Source organism: Acomys russatus, chromosome 11 (genome assembly GCF_903995435.1).
Source record: "Acomys russatus chromosome 11, mAcoRus1.1, whole genome shotgun sequence".
Classification (NCBI taxonomy): Eukaryota; Metazoa; Chordata; class Mammalia; order Rodentia; family Muridae; genus Acomys; species Acomys russatus.
In genome coordinates, this window is record NC_067147.1 from 58,049,136 (window position 1) to 58,063,104 (window position 13,969).

General features: G+C 50.1%; 1 protein-coding gene across 1 annotated transcript in view; it reads left to right on the plus strand.

Moving 5' to 3' along the window:
• The window catches only part of Cpne5 (copine 5), an 84,277-nt gene that overhangs the window by 37,362 nt on the left and 32,946 nt on the right, over positions 1-13,969 (plus strand). Inside the window, exons 8-9 of the mRNA XM_051153423.1 lie at positions 1,683-1,733; positions 1,981-2,044. Of these exons, the coding sequence (XP_051009380.1) occupies positions 1,683-1,733; positions 1,981-2,044 (115 nt within the window). The remainder of the gene's footprint in view (positions 1-1,682; positions 1,734-1,980; positions 2,045-13,969) is intronic.

The window sequence follows — 13,969 nt, forward strand, 5'->3', positions numbered from 1 at the left end:
GAGAGGATCCTGGGTCACGTCACAAGGTCTCACACAGAGCTGGAGCCTGCTGAGCCGAGGTGGCTCCTGGGACTTTTGGGAGTAGGGCAGAGCTCAGACGAGGGAACTGGGCCCAGGGCCAGCATACCTGGGGCCTCTCAGTTCCCTTTTTCCCCTCCCAGATTTGCCCCATTTCTTCTTACCTCCCTTTTCTTCATCTAACACCCCTATTGGGCCTCCATCCTCCATGGTTTTCCTATTAAATATGAGCTTCCTCCCGATGGAGTCGATCTGGCTCAGCTCAAACCCCCTACTGTATCCATAGCTCTCTGTGACGGTGGAGGGCTGTCTACTTCCCCAGGTTCCACTCCGACTTTGTGCTTTTGGCTGGTCTCATAAAAACGTGGCCAACACAGACCCTCCGAGGTCTTCCCTCTCTTCTCCTCTCCTGAGGAGAGTCTCCAGCCTGGCTTCTTTCTCATACCGTGCGGGCCTAAGGACCTCTGGGGCTGAGTAAGGGAGTCCCAGACTCCTGCATTTGAGGGAAGAGCATGAAGGGGAGCCATATGTGGACCCCCCCCTGCTAGCTCAAGGCCAGAGTGGTTGCTGGTTTATGAGGAGAGTGGGTACCAGTGAGCTGAGAGGGAGCACACACAAGATGTAAGAGAGGGATAAAGTCCAAAGAGAGAGCACGGGCGTGCTCGCTGTGGGAAGGAGGAGGAAGGCCAAGCCTGTGGGAGCAGGTTGAGGCAAGAGAGGAGGGAAAGCAAGATCAGAAATAGAAGGTGGAGTCCAAGGCAGAGCAACAGATGGAGAGCCAGGGGCGGAGGAGGCCTCTGCTGAGGATCTGCCTGGTCTTTACCAGGCCGGGGTGTGGGGAAGGGCTGCCCAAGAGTAGAGGACATGTTGCGGCACTGCCACCTTGCCTGGGGCAGGTATGGCCCCTACTCTGCTCTCTCACCCCGAGCTTCTCACCTCTTCTCCTCCGTCTTCTGCTGGGAACCTCTCCCTCCACAGGCAGATGCTGGGAAAAGCTCCCTTATGGGTTCTCAATGGGGTAGGAGGTGTGATCGGGAGTTTACAGCGCCCCACAAGGAAGCAAGCAAGGCACTGTGTATGCATATTAGAAAAACTGGTTCTATGTCACCCTCTGTAAGGGCAGGGGCAGTGATCTTTGAACCCTGGCCATAGCTGCCCCACAGCTCTTCATAGGACTCTCCCTCTCTGTGACCCTACCGTCCGCCATTCATTGCAAACCTTAGAGTGACAAGGGCTGGTCCTTAGGGAAGTCTCTGCTACACGCGCATCTGTGAGCTTGCGCACACACACACACACACACACACACACACACACACTGACAAGGGAAAGAGGTGGTTGGGTAGCCTGAGGTGGTGTGTAGAGCCTACTTAGAGCTCCTCTCTATCTTGCCTGTCTGAGGTGGGTTTCTCTGCTGTAGATGGTCCCTCCTTGTCCTGCCTGGCCCCTCACTAAGGAGAAGTAGTGTCTCTTGTCCCCAGAAGACCCCAGCCAAGGAATTCGGGGGGAGGTAGCTGCAGGCGAGAGCCATGGAGAGGACCCCTTACCCCGAAGCCCCACCCCACCCTCAGATGCTCTGACCTAGCAAAGGCTCAGAGCTGGCACACCAGGGGACCCTGGGTCAGCCGGGTACAGGGTGGCTAGCCCACAAGGTCTTTTGCCCACAGAAGTGGTCTTTGGATGGAAAGCTCCAGAACCATTGGTCCGGAAGCTTCCGGGTGAGTCTGGGTGCTCTTGCCATTCTAAGACCTCCCTGGTGGGCTTTGGGAGCAGGGGGTGGGGCCACCCAGGCTGAGGGCACTTGGCCACGTTGCCCAGTCACTTCCTGGAGTCTTATCTTTCCGAGATGCCTGGATGGCACAGGGTGGGCATGGGAGTGGCTGACCCAGGAGTGTCGGCGGGTTGGTTTGTCCCTGTTTGGCTTGTCATTTTTTTTTTTCTTTGTTTTTGCCTCTTCTCCCTCAGTGGGGTCCCAGGGAAGAAGTGTGGCACCATCATCCTGTCTGCAGAGGAGCTGAGCAACTGCAGGGTGAGTCGCAGGGGCCAGTTCTCCAATGCCCAGGATCACCCATCCCTGGAGGGAGCCTGAGGTAGACAGGGCTCCTCAGGACGTGGCTGGCATGAGGCAGAAATACTGTAGCTACAAGATTTCATCCTTGTGGTTGAGCAGAGAGACCCAAGCCAGGAAGGAGCAGCCTTTGGTCTATACCACAGAGCCAGACTCCTTCCAGGCCCTGTCACATGTCCCTCAGCCCAGATTTTCCTGGCAACAGCGCCAATGACCGCAGCCTTTTCCTCCTAAGTCTTGGGCACTTGAGATTTGGTAGTCATTTTTGTCCTGTGCCAGTTTTGTCTCTGGCATAGGATGACACCCCTCTGTAGAACAGAGGGAGAAGGAGTGTGTGTGTGTGTGTGTGTGTGTGTGTGTGTGTGTGTGTGTGTGTGTGTGTGTGTGTGTGTGTAGGTATGACTATGGGTGGATGTGGCTGTTGGGAATCCGAGGCAGCCTTTGGCTTCGACTCTTGTGTAGGACTGTGGAGAAGCAGGCAACAGAGATGGCTTACCACACCAAGCTAAGGCTCAGGGTTCTTCTGGTGGGTGACGATAAGGGGGAAATGCTGTAAAGATGTTGTAAGGACGAAGGACGCCATTTGTCAAGTGATGAGCTCTGTTCTAGTTTGCTGTGCTTAGCACCAGGACCAAAGCGACCTGGGGAGGGAAAGGGCTTATTTTAGTTTATAATCCCAGGTAATAAATAGTCCAGCACTGAGGGAAGTCAGAGCAGGAACTCAAGGCAAGAGCTTGAAGCAGAAAGCATGGAAGAACGCTGCTTACTGGCTTGCTCTCAGGGTCATGATCAACCTGCCCAGGGAATGGCACCACCCATAGTGGGCTGTGCTCTTCCACATCGATTAACTATCAAGAAAATGCCTCAGAGATGAAGAGATGACTCAGGGGTTAAAAACATGTATTTTTCAGCCTGGCAGTGGTGGTGCATGCCTTTAATCCCAGCACTCGGGAGGCAGAGGCAGGCAGATCATTGGGAGTTCGAGGCCAGCCTCGTCTACAAAGCGAGTCCAGGACAGCCCCAACTACACAGAGAAAAAACAAACAAACAAAAAAAACCCATAAAAAAAAACATGTATTTTGCTTGCATTGGATCTCAATCCCCAGCACCTATGTCTGGTGGTTTACAACGGTCTGTAACTCCAGCTCCAAGGAGATCCAGTGTGTCTGGCTTTCACCGTCATGTGCCACGCCCATACATGTAATTAAATATGATCTTTGTTGTTGTTGTTTTTCGAGACAGGGTCTCTCTGTGTAGCCTTGGCCATCCTGGACTCACTTTGTAGACCAGGCTGGCCTCGAACTCACAGCGATCCACCTGCCTCTGCCTCCCTAGTGCTGGGATTAAAGGCGTGCACCACCATGCCCGGCTTAATCTTTAAAAAAAACCTTAGGGAAAAATGCCTCACAAAATGGTCCTAGACCAACCTGATAGAGGAAATTGTTCAGCTGATGTTCTTCCTTGGTGACTTTAGGTTTGTGCAAAGTTGACAGTTGGCACTAACTATGACAGGCACTGACACTGCATCTTGAATATGCACGGGGAAGGACTTGAGCAAGATTTTCATTTTTCCAGAAACTACAGCCTCTCCCTGGAACAACAGGAAGCAGAATTGGGATTTACTCCAAGATCAGGGACCCCTAGGCCACCCAAGCCCAGCATCCCTGAGGTCGGTGAGGAACCCCTCATGAGCCAGAATGGGTGGGAAAGGCTAAGTGACAAGCCAAGGCCAAGCTTGGGTACCTGGGGACAGGACTCCTTTGAGCCTGTAGGAAGGAGAAGAAGAATCAAGACTTCCTGACCTTCCAGGATCTGAGCAGCCAGGTATCCACTAGTATCTGCCATGTTAGAAACCGGGAAGGAACAAACATTAATCATATATTCAGAATAGTAATAGTGGGCACATTCAGAATCAACATAGTAGCCAGGTGTGATGACACATGCACTTAATCCCAGTACTTAGGAGGCAGAGGCAGGCAGATCTCTGAGAGGCCCGGTTTACATAGCAAGTACCAGGACACCAGGGACACATAGAGGGACCTCATCTTTAAAAAAGAAAAAAGAAAAAAATGAACAAACAAACAATAGAATTGACACGGGGCTGAGGGGCTGGGGAGGTTGACACAGTGGTTAGGAACACTGGCTGCTCTCGCCAAACACCCAGGTTAGATGTCAGCACCCACAGTGTAACTCCGGTCCTAGTTAGTGGACACAACACCCTCTTCCAGCTTCTCAGCCCAGAGCCTTAGGGTTCCCTTGCTATGGGACAGCTAGGTTAGGTGTTGGGGGGGGGGCTGTGCGGGAAATGCTTGAGGAGGGTATGATTCCAGTTTCCCCTGAGCCCTTAGCCCAGCAGTGAGCACCTCCCCCCCCCCCCCCCCCCCCCCCCCGTCCCCTCACCACTCCTTGGTGTGTCTTTAAATAAGATCAGCAAGGGCACTGTGGAGACTCTAAATTTAGGGGGGCTTCCGCTGTTGGTTTCCCAGCAGCTTCCTTTCCCACCTTAGACCCCCCCCTCCCTCCCTTCCTCCCCCCCTCTTCCTCCTCCTCCTCCCCCTCTCCTCTTTCATCCTTGGTCACAGCAGTTTCCTCGCTGGAGGCTGTGCCCACACTGGGGTGGTTTGGGGGCCCCCTCCCTCCAAAGGCTGTCAGCTCCTTTTTTCTTCTGGCACATCTTTGGCTGAATTCTCTCTCTCCCTAGAATCCTTGCAAGGAAAAGAGACTAATTCTCAGCATCTGGCTGAATTAAAATAATTACATGTGAGCAGCTTTGCAACTCAGGCTTCCAGTGGGAGGATCAAAGGGGGGAGGGTGGGGCCTGGAGTGGGTCTGCCTTCAGCCTGGAGCCTGCGTGGGTGGCCAGGGACAGCTAAGGATGGAGTGGATGCCAGCCTGTCACAGGCTTACTTTAGTAGGTAAAAGAAAAGCCTCGCTCATCTAGAATATTAATGCCAAGAAGGCCCCTACAATCAGATTTGATGCAAATACAGTCGGGGTCCTTATGTGGACAGTGCTGAGTATCAGATCCCCAGAGTCACCCCCACTTCCCCCTGCCCAGTGAAGATGCTGATCCATTCCTGCAAGGCCCTAAGCTTTCTGAGGCTCTTGTTCGCTAATACACCCTATGCTGGAGACGGAACCCAGGGCCTTGCCCAGGCTAAGCAAGCACTCTACAACTGGGCTATATACCAGTCCTATTTTTTTTTTTTTAATTAAAAATAAAAATAAAAATTAAGGTCCAGTGTGATGGTACACATCTTTAATGCCAGCTCCTCAGAAGCAGGTGGATCTCTGAGTTCCAGGTCAGGCTGGGCTATATAGTAAGACCCTGCCTCAACCAAAGCAGATGAGGGACAATTTCCCAATAACTCAGAATGGTCGCCCTGTGGGCTCTACAGGCTTGTAGCCATCAGCAGAAAAGCCAGCTTTGAGAACTAGAATTTAGGGTTGGAGAGATAGCTCAGAGGTTAAGAGCACTGCCTGCTCATCCAAAGGTCCTGAGTTCAATTCCCAGCAACCACATGGTGGCTCATAACCATCTATAATAAGATCTGAGGCCCTCCTCTGGTGTACATGCAGGCAAAACACTGTGTATATGATAAATAAATAAATAAATAAATAAATACAAAAACAAAAACTAGAATTTAGAGCAATGGGCGCCCTGAACCTCCTTGGCTTTCCTGGCTGCTTGGTCATCAGGATCAGTACCTGTCGTCAGGTGGCTGATGGGGAGGGGAGGCCTACCTCATCCTTGGCATCTTGCCCAGGATGCCCCAAGCTTCATTGCTGCAGCATCTGGGGGTCCCCCCCACCACCACCCACGAATCATCTCCAAACTGATTAGGAGTTTCATCTATTTCAAGTCAGCAAGTAAATATGTCACTCACTCTGTACCCAGGGGTTCTTGTTTGATGTGAGAAATGGCAGCTAGCAATCCCAGCCCCTCCACCCAGCAGACCCACTGATTCTTTTTATTATACGGACGTTCTTGATCTTGACGCAAAGTCCATGGGTATTTTATTATGTGTCCATGTGGAAAAGCAGGTACATGGTAAATTCTTACAACTAACTCCCTGGGAAGCAGGGGACCGTGCAAAGCTTCCCAGAGGGGAGGGAGAGAGAAGAGAACGGATTGGGAAGTGAGAGGCAGGTGGGGATGCTGGAAGGATCCTTTCATTTTTGGGGGGGGGGGCCAGGTAGGAGGTAGGGGAGGGTTCAAGGTTTTCTCTGTGTCGTCCTGGCTGTCCTGGAACATGCTTTGTAGACCAGGCTGGCCCCAAACCCAAGAGATTCCCCCTGCCTCTGCCTCAGGAGTGCTTGGATCAAACGTGTGCACAGCTATGCCCAGCCAGATTTTGTGAGACCTTCCAGCCAGGGAGTTCAGGAGCCTCGAGGGTGGAGTTTCTCCTTGCTGCAGACTTTGGAAGGGAATAGCCACCGGAGGGAAGGAGAGACGTAAGAGGAAACCATGTATGGAGTGGGTGTGGGGTGTGGGTCCTCTGACACTCAGCTGCGTGAAGGCTAAAGGGTAGGGAAGGCGTATTGTCAACACTTGAGCAGACACAAGCATCCTCCCTAAAACACAGTGTATAATTTCTTAGTCTCAGAAAATAATTCCTCTAGTTAAATCAAAACAAAACAAAAACACCGTCTCTGATGCTTAAATATATATGCGTGTCATGTCGCATTAACCATATTAGCCCTTGGGAGAATGGCTTGGTGCGAAAGCACTCACTGCACAAGCAAGTGGGCCACAGTACACATGCCGAGAACCCACATGGCTGCTGAGTGGGCACGGTAACCCGTAATGCCAGCCTCTGAAGGTGGGTATGGACCCCCCACCCAGGAGCAAGCAAGCTAGCAACCATAACCACATTAGCCAGCTCTGAGTTTGATTGACAGCTGCCTCATAAAAGAAGATGAAGAGTGACTGAGGAAAGTACCCAACACCAAACTCTCCTCAAGCCTCCACGCACTCTAACATGTACGCACACACACTTGTACCTACACACATGTCACCATACATGCACATATACACACATATGGAAGTGAAAAAAAATAACAGGTTGATTCTGCACAAGTTGGGAAGTATAGAAAGAGTTGTTCCGAGAGAATTATTGTCGGCACTTGGATGACTTTTTTGTTGCTGTTGTTTTTTGTTTGTTTGTTTGTTGAGACAGGGTTTCTCTGTGTAGCCTTGGCTGTCCTGGAGCTCTCTTTGTAGGCCAGGCTGGTCTCGACTCACAGTGATCCGGCTTGCCCCTGCCCCCTGAGTACTGGGATTAAAGGCATGTGCCACTACTGCTCAGCTTTGGATGACTTTTTGTTTTGTTTTGTTTTTGTTTTTGTTTTTTCTTTTTTTTATATATTTTTTTTTTATTAATTTATTCTTGTTACATCTCAATGTTTATCCCATCCCTTGTATCCTCCCATTCCTCGCCCCCCCCCCCCCCCCATTTTCCCATTATTTGTTTTTGTTTTTTCTTTTTGTTTTTCGAGACAGGGTTTCTCTGTGTAGCCTTGGCTGTCCTGGACTCACTTTGTAGACCAGGCTGGCCTCGAACTCACAGCGATTGTTTTTGTTTGTTTGTTGAGACAGGGTTTCTCTGTGTAGCCTTGGCTGTCCTGGAGCTCTCTTTGTAGGCCAGGCTGGTCTCAACTCACAGTGATCCGGCTTGCCTCTGCCTCCTGAGTGCTGGGATTAAAGGCGTGCGCCACCACCGCCCAGCTTGGATGACTTTTCTTATGGCCACAGATAAACATCTTTGTTGGTATAATTTGGTACCTAGTTGTTCCGTTGTTTTGTTTTGAGGCAGGGTCTCCCTCTATAGCTTCTCCTGGCCTGGGATTCACTATGTAGACCAAGCTGGTATCCAGTTCAAAGCTGCTCTTGTCTTTACTCCTCAGGTGCTGATATAAAAGATGTATACTGGGGCTGGAGAGATGGCTCAGTGGTTAAGAGCACTGTCCGCTCTTCCAGAGGTCCTGAGTTCAATTCCCATCAACCAGATGGTGGCTCACAACCATCTATAATAAGATCTGATGCCCTCTTCTGCCCTGCAGGTGTACACGCAGGCAGAACATTGTATACCCAATAATAAATCTTAAAAAAAAAATTGTATGCCATCATGCCCAGCCAATATGGCCTCTAGTTATGGGGCCCGTAGTCTAGTTCTTGTCCGTAGTCTTAGAAACGAGTGCTCCATGGCCGCCTGCTGTTCCTCATTGTATGGGTGGACCACGGTTGTTGAATATGGCTGCTTCTTCGGTACAATTAAATGACACTGCACTGAACGTTCTATATTCTCTTTTGCTTGTGGTTTTACATTTGTTTATGTATTTATTTTGTGTGTGTATTGGGGGGCGGGGGAGTCAGTTCTCTCCTTTCACCATGTGGGGCCTGGGGATCAACCTCAGCCCTTGAGGCTTGGCAGTGAGCAACTTTACCAGCCTCTGTGTGTGTGTGTGTGTGTGTGTGTGTGTGTGTGTGTGTGTGTGTGTGTGTTTGAGACACTCTCTCATTCTACAGTCCACACGGGTCTAGAATTCCTACATCCCTGAATGCTCTTGGGCTCCCAGCAATCCCTCTCCTGGGACTACACACACACACACACACACACACACACACACACACACACACACACACACACACACACACACACACACACACACCGCTGTGCCCAGCTCACATTCCATTCTGATTTTTTAAATTTAAATAATTTATTCAGATTACATCCCGATTGTTATCCCCTCACGTGTATCTTCCCATTCTGCCCTCCCTCCCTCTTTCACCCTAATCCCCTCCCTTAGGTCTGTGACAGAAGGGGACCTCCTCCTCCACCATATGATCACAGCCTATCAGGTCTCATCCTGGCAGCCTGCTTCCCCTTCCTCTGAGTGCCACCAGGTCTCCCCACCAAGAGGAAGTGGTCAAATACAGGGCACCAGAGTTCATGTCAGAGGCAGTCCCCGCTCTCCACACAACTGTGGAGAATGTGCTGTCCATTGGCTAGATCTGAATAGGGGGTCTAGGTTTATTGCATGCATTGTCCTTGGTTGGTGCAGTAGTTTGTGCAGGCCCCTCTGGGCCCAGATCCGCAGTCTTGATGGTCTTGTAGGTTTCTAAGACCCTTTGGGCCCTTCTATTTCCCCATTCTCCCATACCTCTCTCACCTGGAGTCCCACTAGGAAGTCCCAGCATCTGTCGCAATCCCTCACTGAGTGAAGACTCTCTATGTTGGCTAGTGTCCAGTTATGTAAGTATGTACCATGTGTATCTTTCTGGGTCTGGGTTAACTCACTCAGAATGATCATTTTTAGTTCCAGCCATTTGCCTGCAAATTTCAAGATTTCCTTGTTTTTAATAGCTGAGTAGTATTCCATAGTGTAAATGTACCACAGTTTCTTTATCCATTCTTTGACTGAGGGACATCTAGGTTGTTTCCAGATTCTGGCTATTACGAATAAGGCTGCTATGAACATAGTTGAGCAAATTTCCTTGTTGTGTGGTGGAGCATCTTTTGGGGATATTCCAAAGAGTGGAGTAGCTGGGTCTTGAGGTAGCCCTATTCCCAATTTTCTGAGAACGTGCCAGATCGATTTCCAAAGTGGTTGTACAAGTCTGCACTCCCACCAGCAATGAAGGAGTGTTCTCCTTTCTCAACATCCTTGTCAGCATGTGCTGTCACTTGAGCTTTTAGTCCTAGCCATTCTGATGGGTGTTCCAAGCAGTGGATTTAGGTCAGCTTCCCAGATAGGCAGGCACCGTGTGTGGGAGGGGAAGAGGTCAGGGGAGAATTTTCAGCCTCCTAATGAGCAAATCAAACATACGCACTGTGGATTGGGAAGTCGGCCATTGCCACAACAAAGGAAAGGCAGCTTGACCCTTGACCCCTAGGCCCAGTCACAGTTAGTGCACCAACAAAGGCTGCATCTCCCTCGGTCCTGACCACCATCAGTATCTGAATGGCTGTCACCACAAGGCCTCTTCACTGGACTCCGCTCCCCACCTTACTCTCTTCTCACTCCCCACCAATCCTTTGCTCCAGGTCGAATCACCTCTGCTGGCTGGGGGGATGTAGTTTCAGTGTGTGTGTGTGTGTGTGTGTGTGTGTGTGTGTGTGTGCACGTGCACGCATACATGTGGAGACCAAAAGACAACTTTGGTTGTCACTCACTCAGGAGCTGTCCGTCTTGGGTTTTCAGGCAGGCTCTCTCACCAGCCTGGAGCTCACCAGTAGGCTTTGCTGGGTAGCCAAGGGGTCCCAGGGGTCCCCATGTCTCTGCCTGTCCAGTGCTGGCAATTTCAAGTTTGAGCCAGCATGGCCAATGGTCTACCATAGGTGCTGGGATTTGAACTCAGACCTTCATGACTGTGGAGCAAGCACTTTATGATTTAGTCATCTCTCTAGCATCCTGATCTGGATCAGCCCCCAACCCCACACACCTACATACACAATCTAGATGCAGGGACGCAAACACACACACATACACACAGTGCTTTTTCGTGTGTGCGTGCATGTGTGTGTGTGTGTGTGTGTGTGTGTGTGTGTGTGTGTGTGTGTGTGTGTGTAGACCAGGCTGGCCTCACAAGCACTAAGATCCGCTACCTTTGCTTTTCATCACACCTGGCATCTCTCACTGAGCCTTTTTATCTGACCAAAAAGAACAATGTACTAATTCTAGAAAATTTGGAAAACCCAAAGGACCAAAAGACAATAGGTGTCACTATGGTCTCATTGTCCGTTTAAAAGTATCTTTCAGGGTTGTCTTGTAGGTTGATTAAGAACTCAAGTGCCTGAATCAAAGACTGCCAGTGGTGGGGTGCACACCTTCAATCCCAGCACTGAAGGAGGAGGCAGAGGCAGGCGGATCAATGTGAGTTCGAGAGTTCGAGGCCAGCCTAGTCTACAAAGGGAGTCCAGGACAGCCAAGGCTACACAGAGAAACCCTGTCTCGAAAAACAAAAGAACTCAAGTGTGTGACGTCATTTATAAAAATGGTCCTCAGTCAACACAGTATTCTGTTTATCATAGCTTTTTTTTTTTCTTTTTAGGAAAGTTAAAATATTTGATTACTGAGCCTTCGATGTGCCCTTAAGTTTCACATTGACCTCCTGACCCAAGGCAGAATGCCCACTGACCTCTGGGCCTGACCTCTGACCTCATCAGCCATCTGGTGGTGGGGAGGGAATAGGGCTGAGGTACAGGAGGAAGCCTGGCCCTGCTGCCTAGGCTGAATCTCCAAGGCAGCACACTTAGCATGCGGGGATATGCAAATTGAAGCAATCCTGCTGTTTTAAAGAAACTTAATATGTTTTTTTAAAAAGATAGGGTGAAAGGCAGAAATTGCAGGAAATTATATATCTCGGGAGCGGGTTTTATCTTCCCTGCTACTGATTCCCACGGGCGCACATGCTGAGAACAACATCTCTTGGGTTCGGCATCAAGTCCCCAAGCCTGATTCTCAGGGGAGCACTGGGATGCAGACCATTGGCACCCCTCCCTGCCTCCCTCCCAGATTCACACTATGTCAAAAGTTCAACCCATCTGCTAACCACGTTGATGGGGGGCCAGGGGAGGTTTAGACCATCCCCACAGCACCCCACAGCACAGGCTACCATGGGGGACCATCCTCACAGGCTGGGACCTTGACTTCCTGCCCCCGCCCCCGGCACCTTCCCTTCCCACTGGATGCTCATCAGGGACTTTTGCTTTGGTGACAAGCTGGAAACCTCTCTGAAGGTCTGTCTTGTCTTCCCAGGGGTCCTGTATGGTACAGCAGTCACAGTGGGCTCTGGGCAAATGTCCCTGTGCCTGGAGTGAGTGAGGTAGGGGTGTGTGTGTGTGTGTGTGTGTGTGTGTGTGTGTGTGTGTGTGTGTGTGTGTGTTTTGAGGGTAGGGTAGATAGAGATGAGCCTGCTGCAGCCTCACTTATCTCCCATAGACAGGAAACCTGCTGTCACACCCTAGCCAAGCTTTCCACATAGCTGGAGTTCAGAGCCTGCCTTCCTCCCCCACCCGCTTTCATTTAACTAGTTTGCACAGAGGCCCTTCTAAATGGATTTCACACTTCTCTGCCTTCTCCACTGGAGGCTATAGAACGTAATTAAGCTTACCTTGGGGATTGGGGTCATTATTTAGAATTTCATTTAGTTCAGCGGCAGACCTCTGGAGCCCTACTGTGTGACTCCAGCTAGTTCCATAGCTGTGTGGCTTCCAGCGTGGGTGTTCCCCCTCTCTGTGCCTCCACTTCTTGGTCTTTTCTTTGTTTTCTCTATTTTATTTCTTCACGTTGTGTGTGTCTAGGCATGAGTATGCTGTGACAAATGTGAAGGTTAGAGGATAATTTGCATTACTTAGGCTTAGTGGCTGGAGCACAGCCTCAGTGGGCCCTTTTGGGTGCGTGGGGCGGGGAGGGGAAGGAAAGAGGAAGGGAGGAAGGGAGGGAGAGAGAGATCTTATTATATATATATCCCTGGCCAGCCTCATCAGGAACTCAAACTATGTAGGTAGCCGAGGCTGACTTTGAACTTACTGTTATCGGTTAGCCTCTGTCTCCTGAGTGCCGAACCCCTGCCCACGTCTATGTAAAATAGGCAGGAGAGCAGTGCCTACCTCAAAGAATTGTTGACAGAGTTTAAATGAAGCCTAGATATAAAGGTAGGGGGGTGGAGATGGCTCGGTGGGTAAAAGCAATTGCTCAACCTGTGGGTCGCAACCCTCACAGGAGTTACATAGCAGATATTCTGTATATCAGATACTTACATTAAGATTCATAGCAGGACCAGCGGGGCGTGGTGGCGCACGCCTTTAATCCCAGCACTCAGGAGGCAGAGGCAGGTGGATCACTGTGAGTTCGAGGCCAGCCTGGTCTACAAAGTGAGTCCAGGATAGTCAAGGCTACACAGAGAAACCCTGCTCAAAAAAAAAAAAAAAAAAAAAAAAGGTTCATAGCAGGGGGTGGGAGAGATGGCTCAGAGGTTAAGAGTACTGACTATTCTTCCAGAGGTCCTGAGTTCAATTCCCAGCACCCACATAGTGGCTCACAACTGTTTGTAACTCCAAGATCTGACACCCAAAGACATACATGCAGGTAAAACACCAGTGCACATAAAATAAAAATAGGGGCTGGAGAGATGGCTCAGCAGTTACAGCACTGTCTGTTCTTCCAGAGGACGTGGGTTCAATTCCCAGCAACCACATGGTGGCTCACAACCATCTGTAATGAGATCTGGTGCCCTCTTCTGGTGTGCATGAAGACAGTGTACTCATTGACATAAAATAAATAAGTAAATATAAAATAAAAATAAATAATTAAAAATATAAATAGCAGTAACAAAATTACAAAATAATTTTATGGTTGGGGTCACCACAATACGAGGAGCTGTGTTAAAGGGTCGCACTGTTCGGAAGCCTGAGAACTCTCGAACCGGATACTCATTGTGAGCAACTATAGTCCCAGGGTTCCTACAGCATGACAGGAAGCTGACAGGACAGCCCCCAGAAGCTTCCGGGCCAGCAAGCCAGCCATGCACAGCAGTGAACAGCAGAGACCGTGTCTCAACAAGGTGGACGTAACTAACACCTTGGTTGCCTCTGCCTTCTGCAGTGTGCCTGCATTCACACACACACACACACACACACACACACACACACACACACACACACACCTTAAAAACATAGGTGGGTGCGGTACATACATACAACCTTGCTAAATTGCCATTTTCTTTTTTGTTTGTTTGTTTTTGTTTTTGGGGGGGTTTGGTTTGTTTTTTTCAAGACGGGGTTCCTCTGTGTAGCCTTGGCTGTCCTGGACTTGCTTTGTAGACCAGGCTGTCCTCGAACTCACAGCGATCCACCTGCCTCTGCCTCCCGAGTGCTGGAT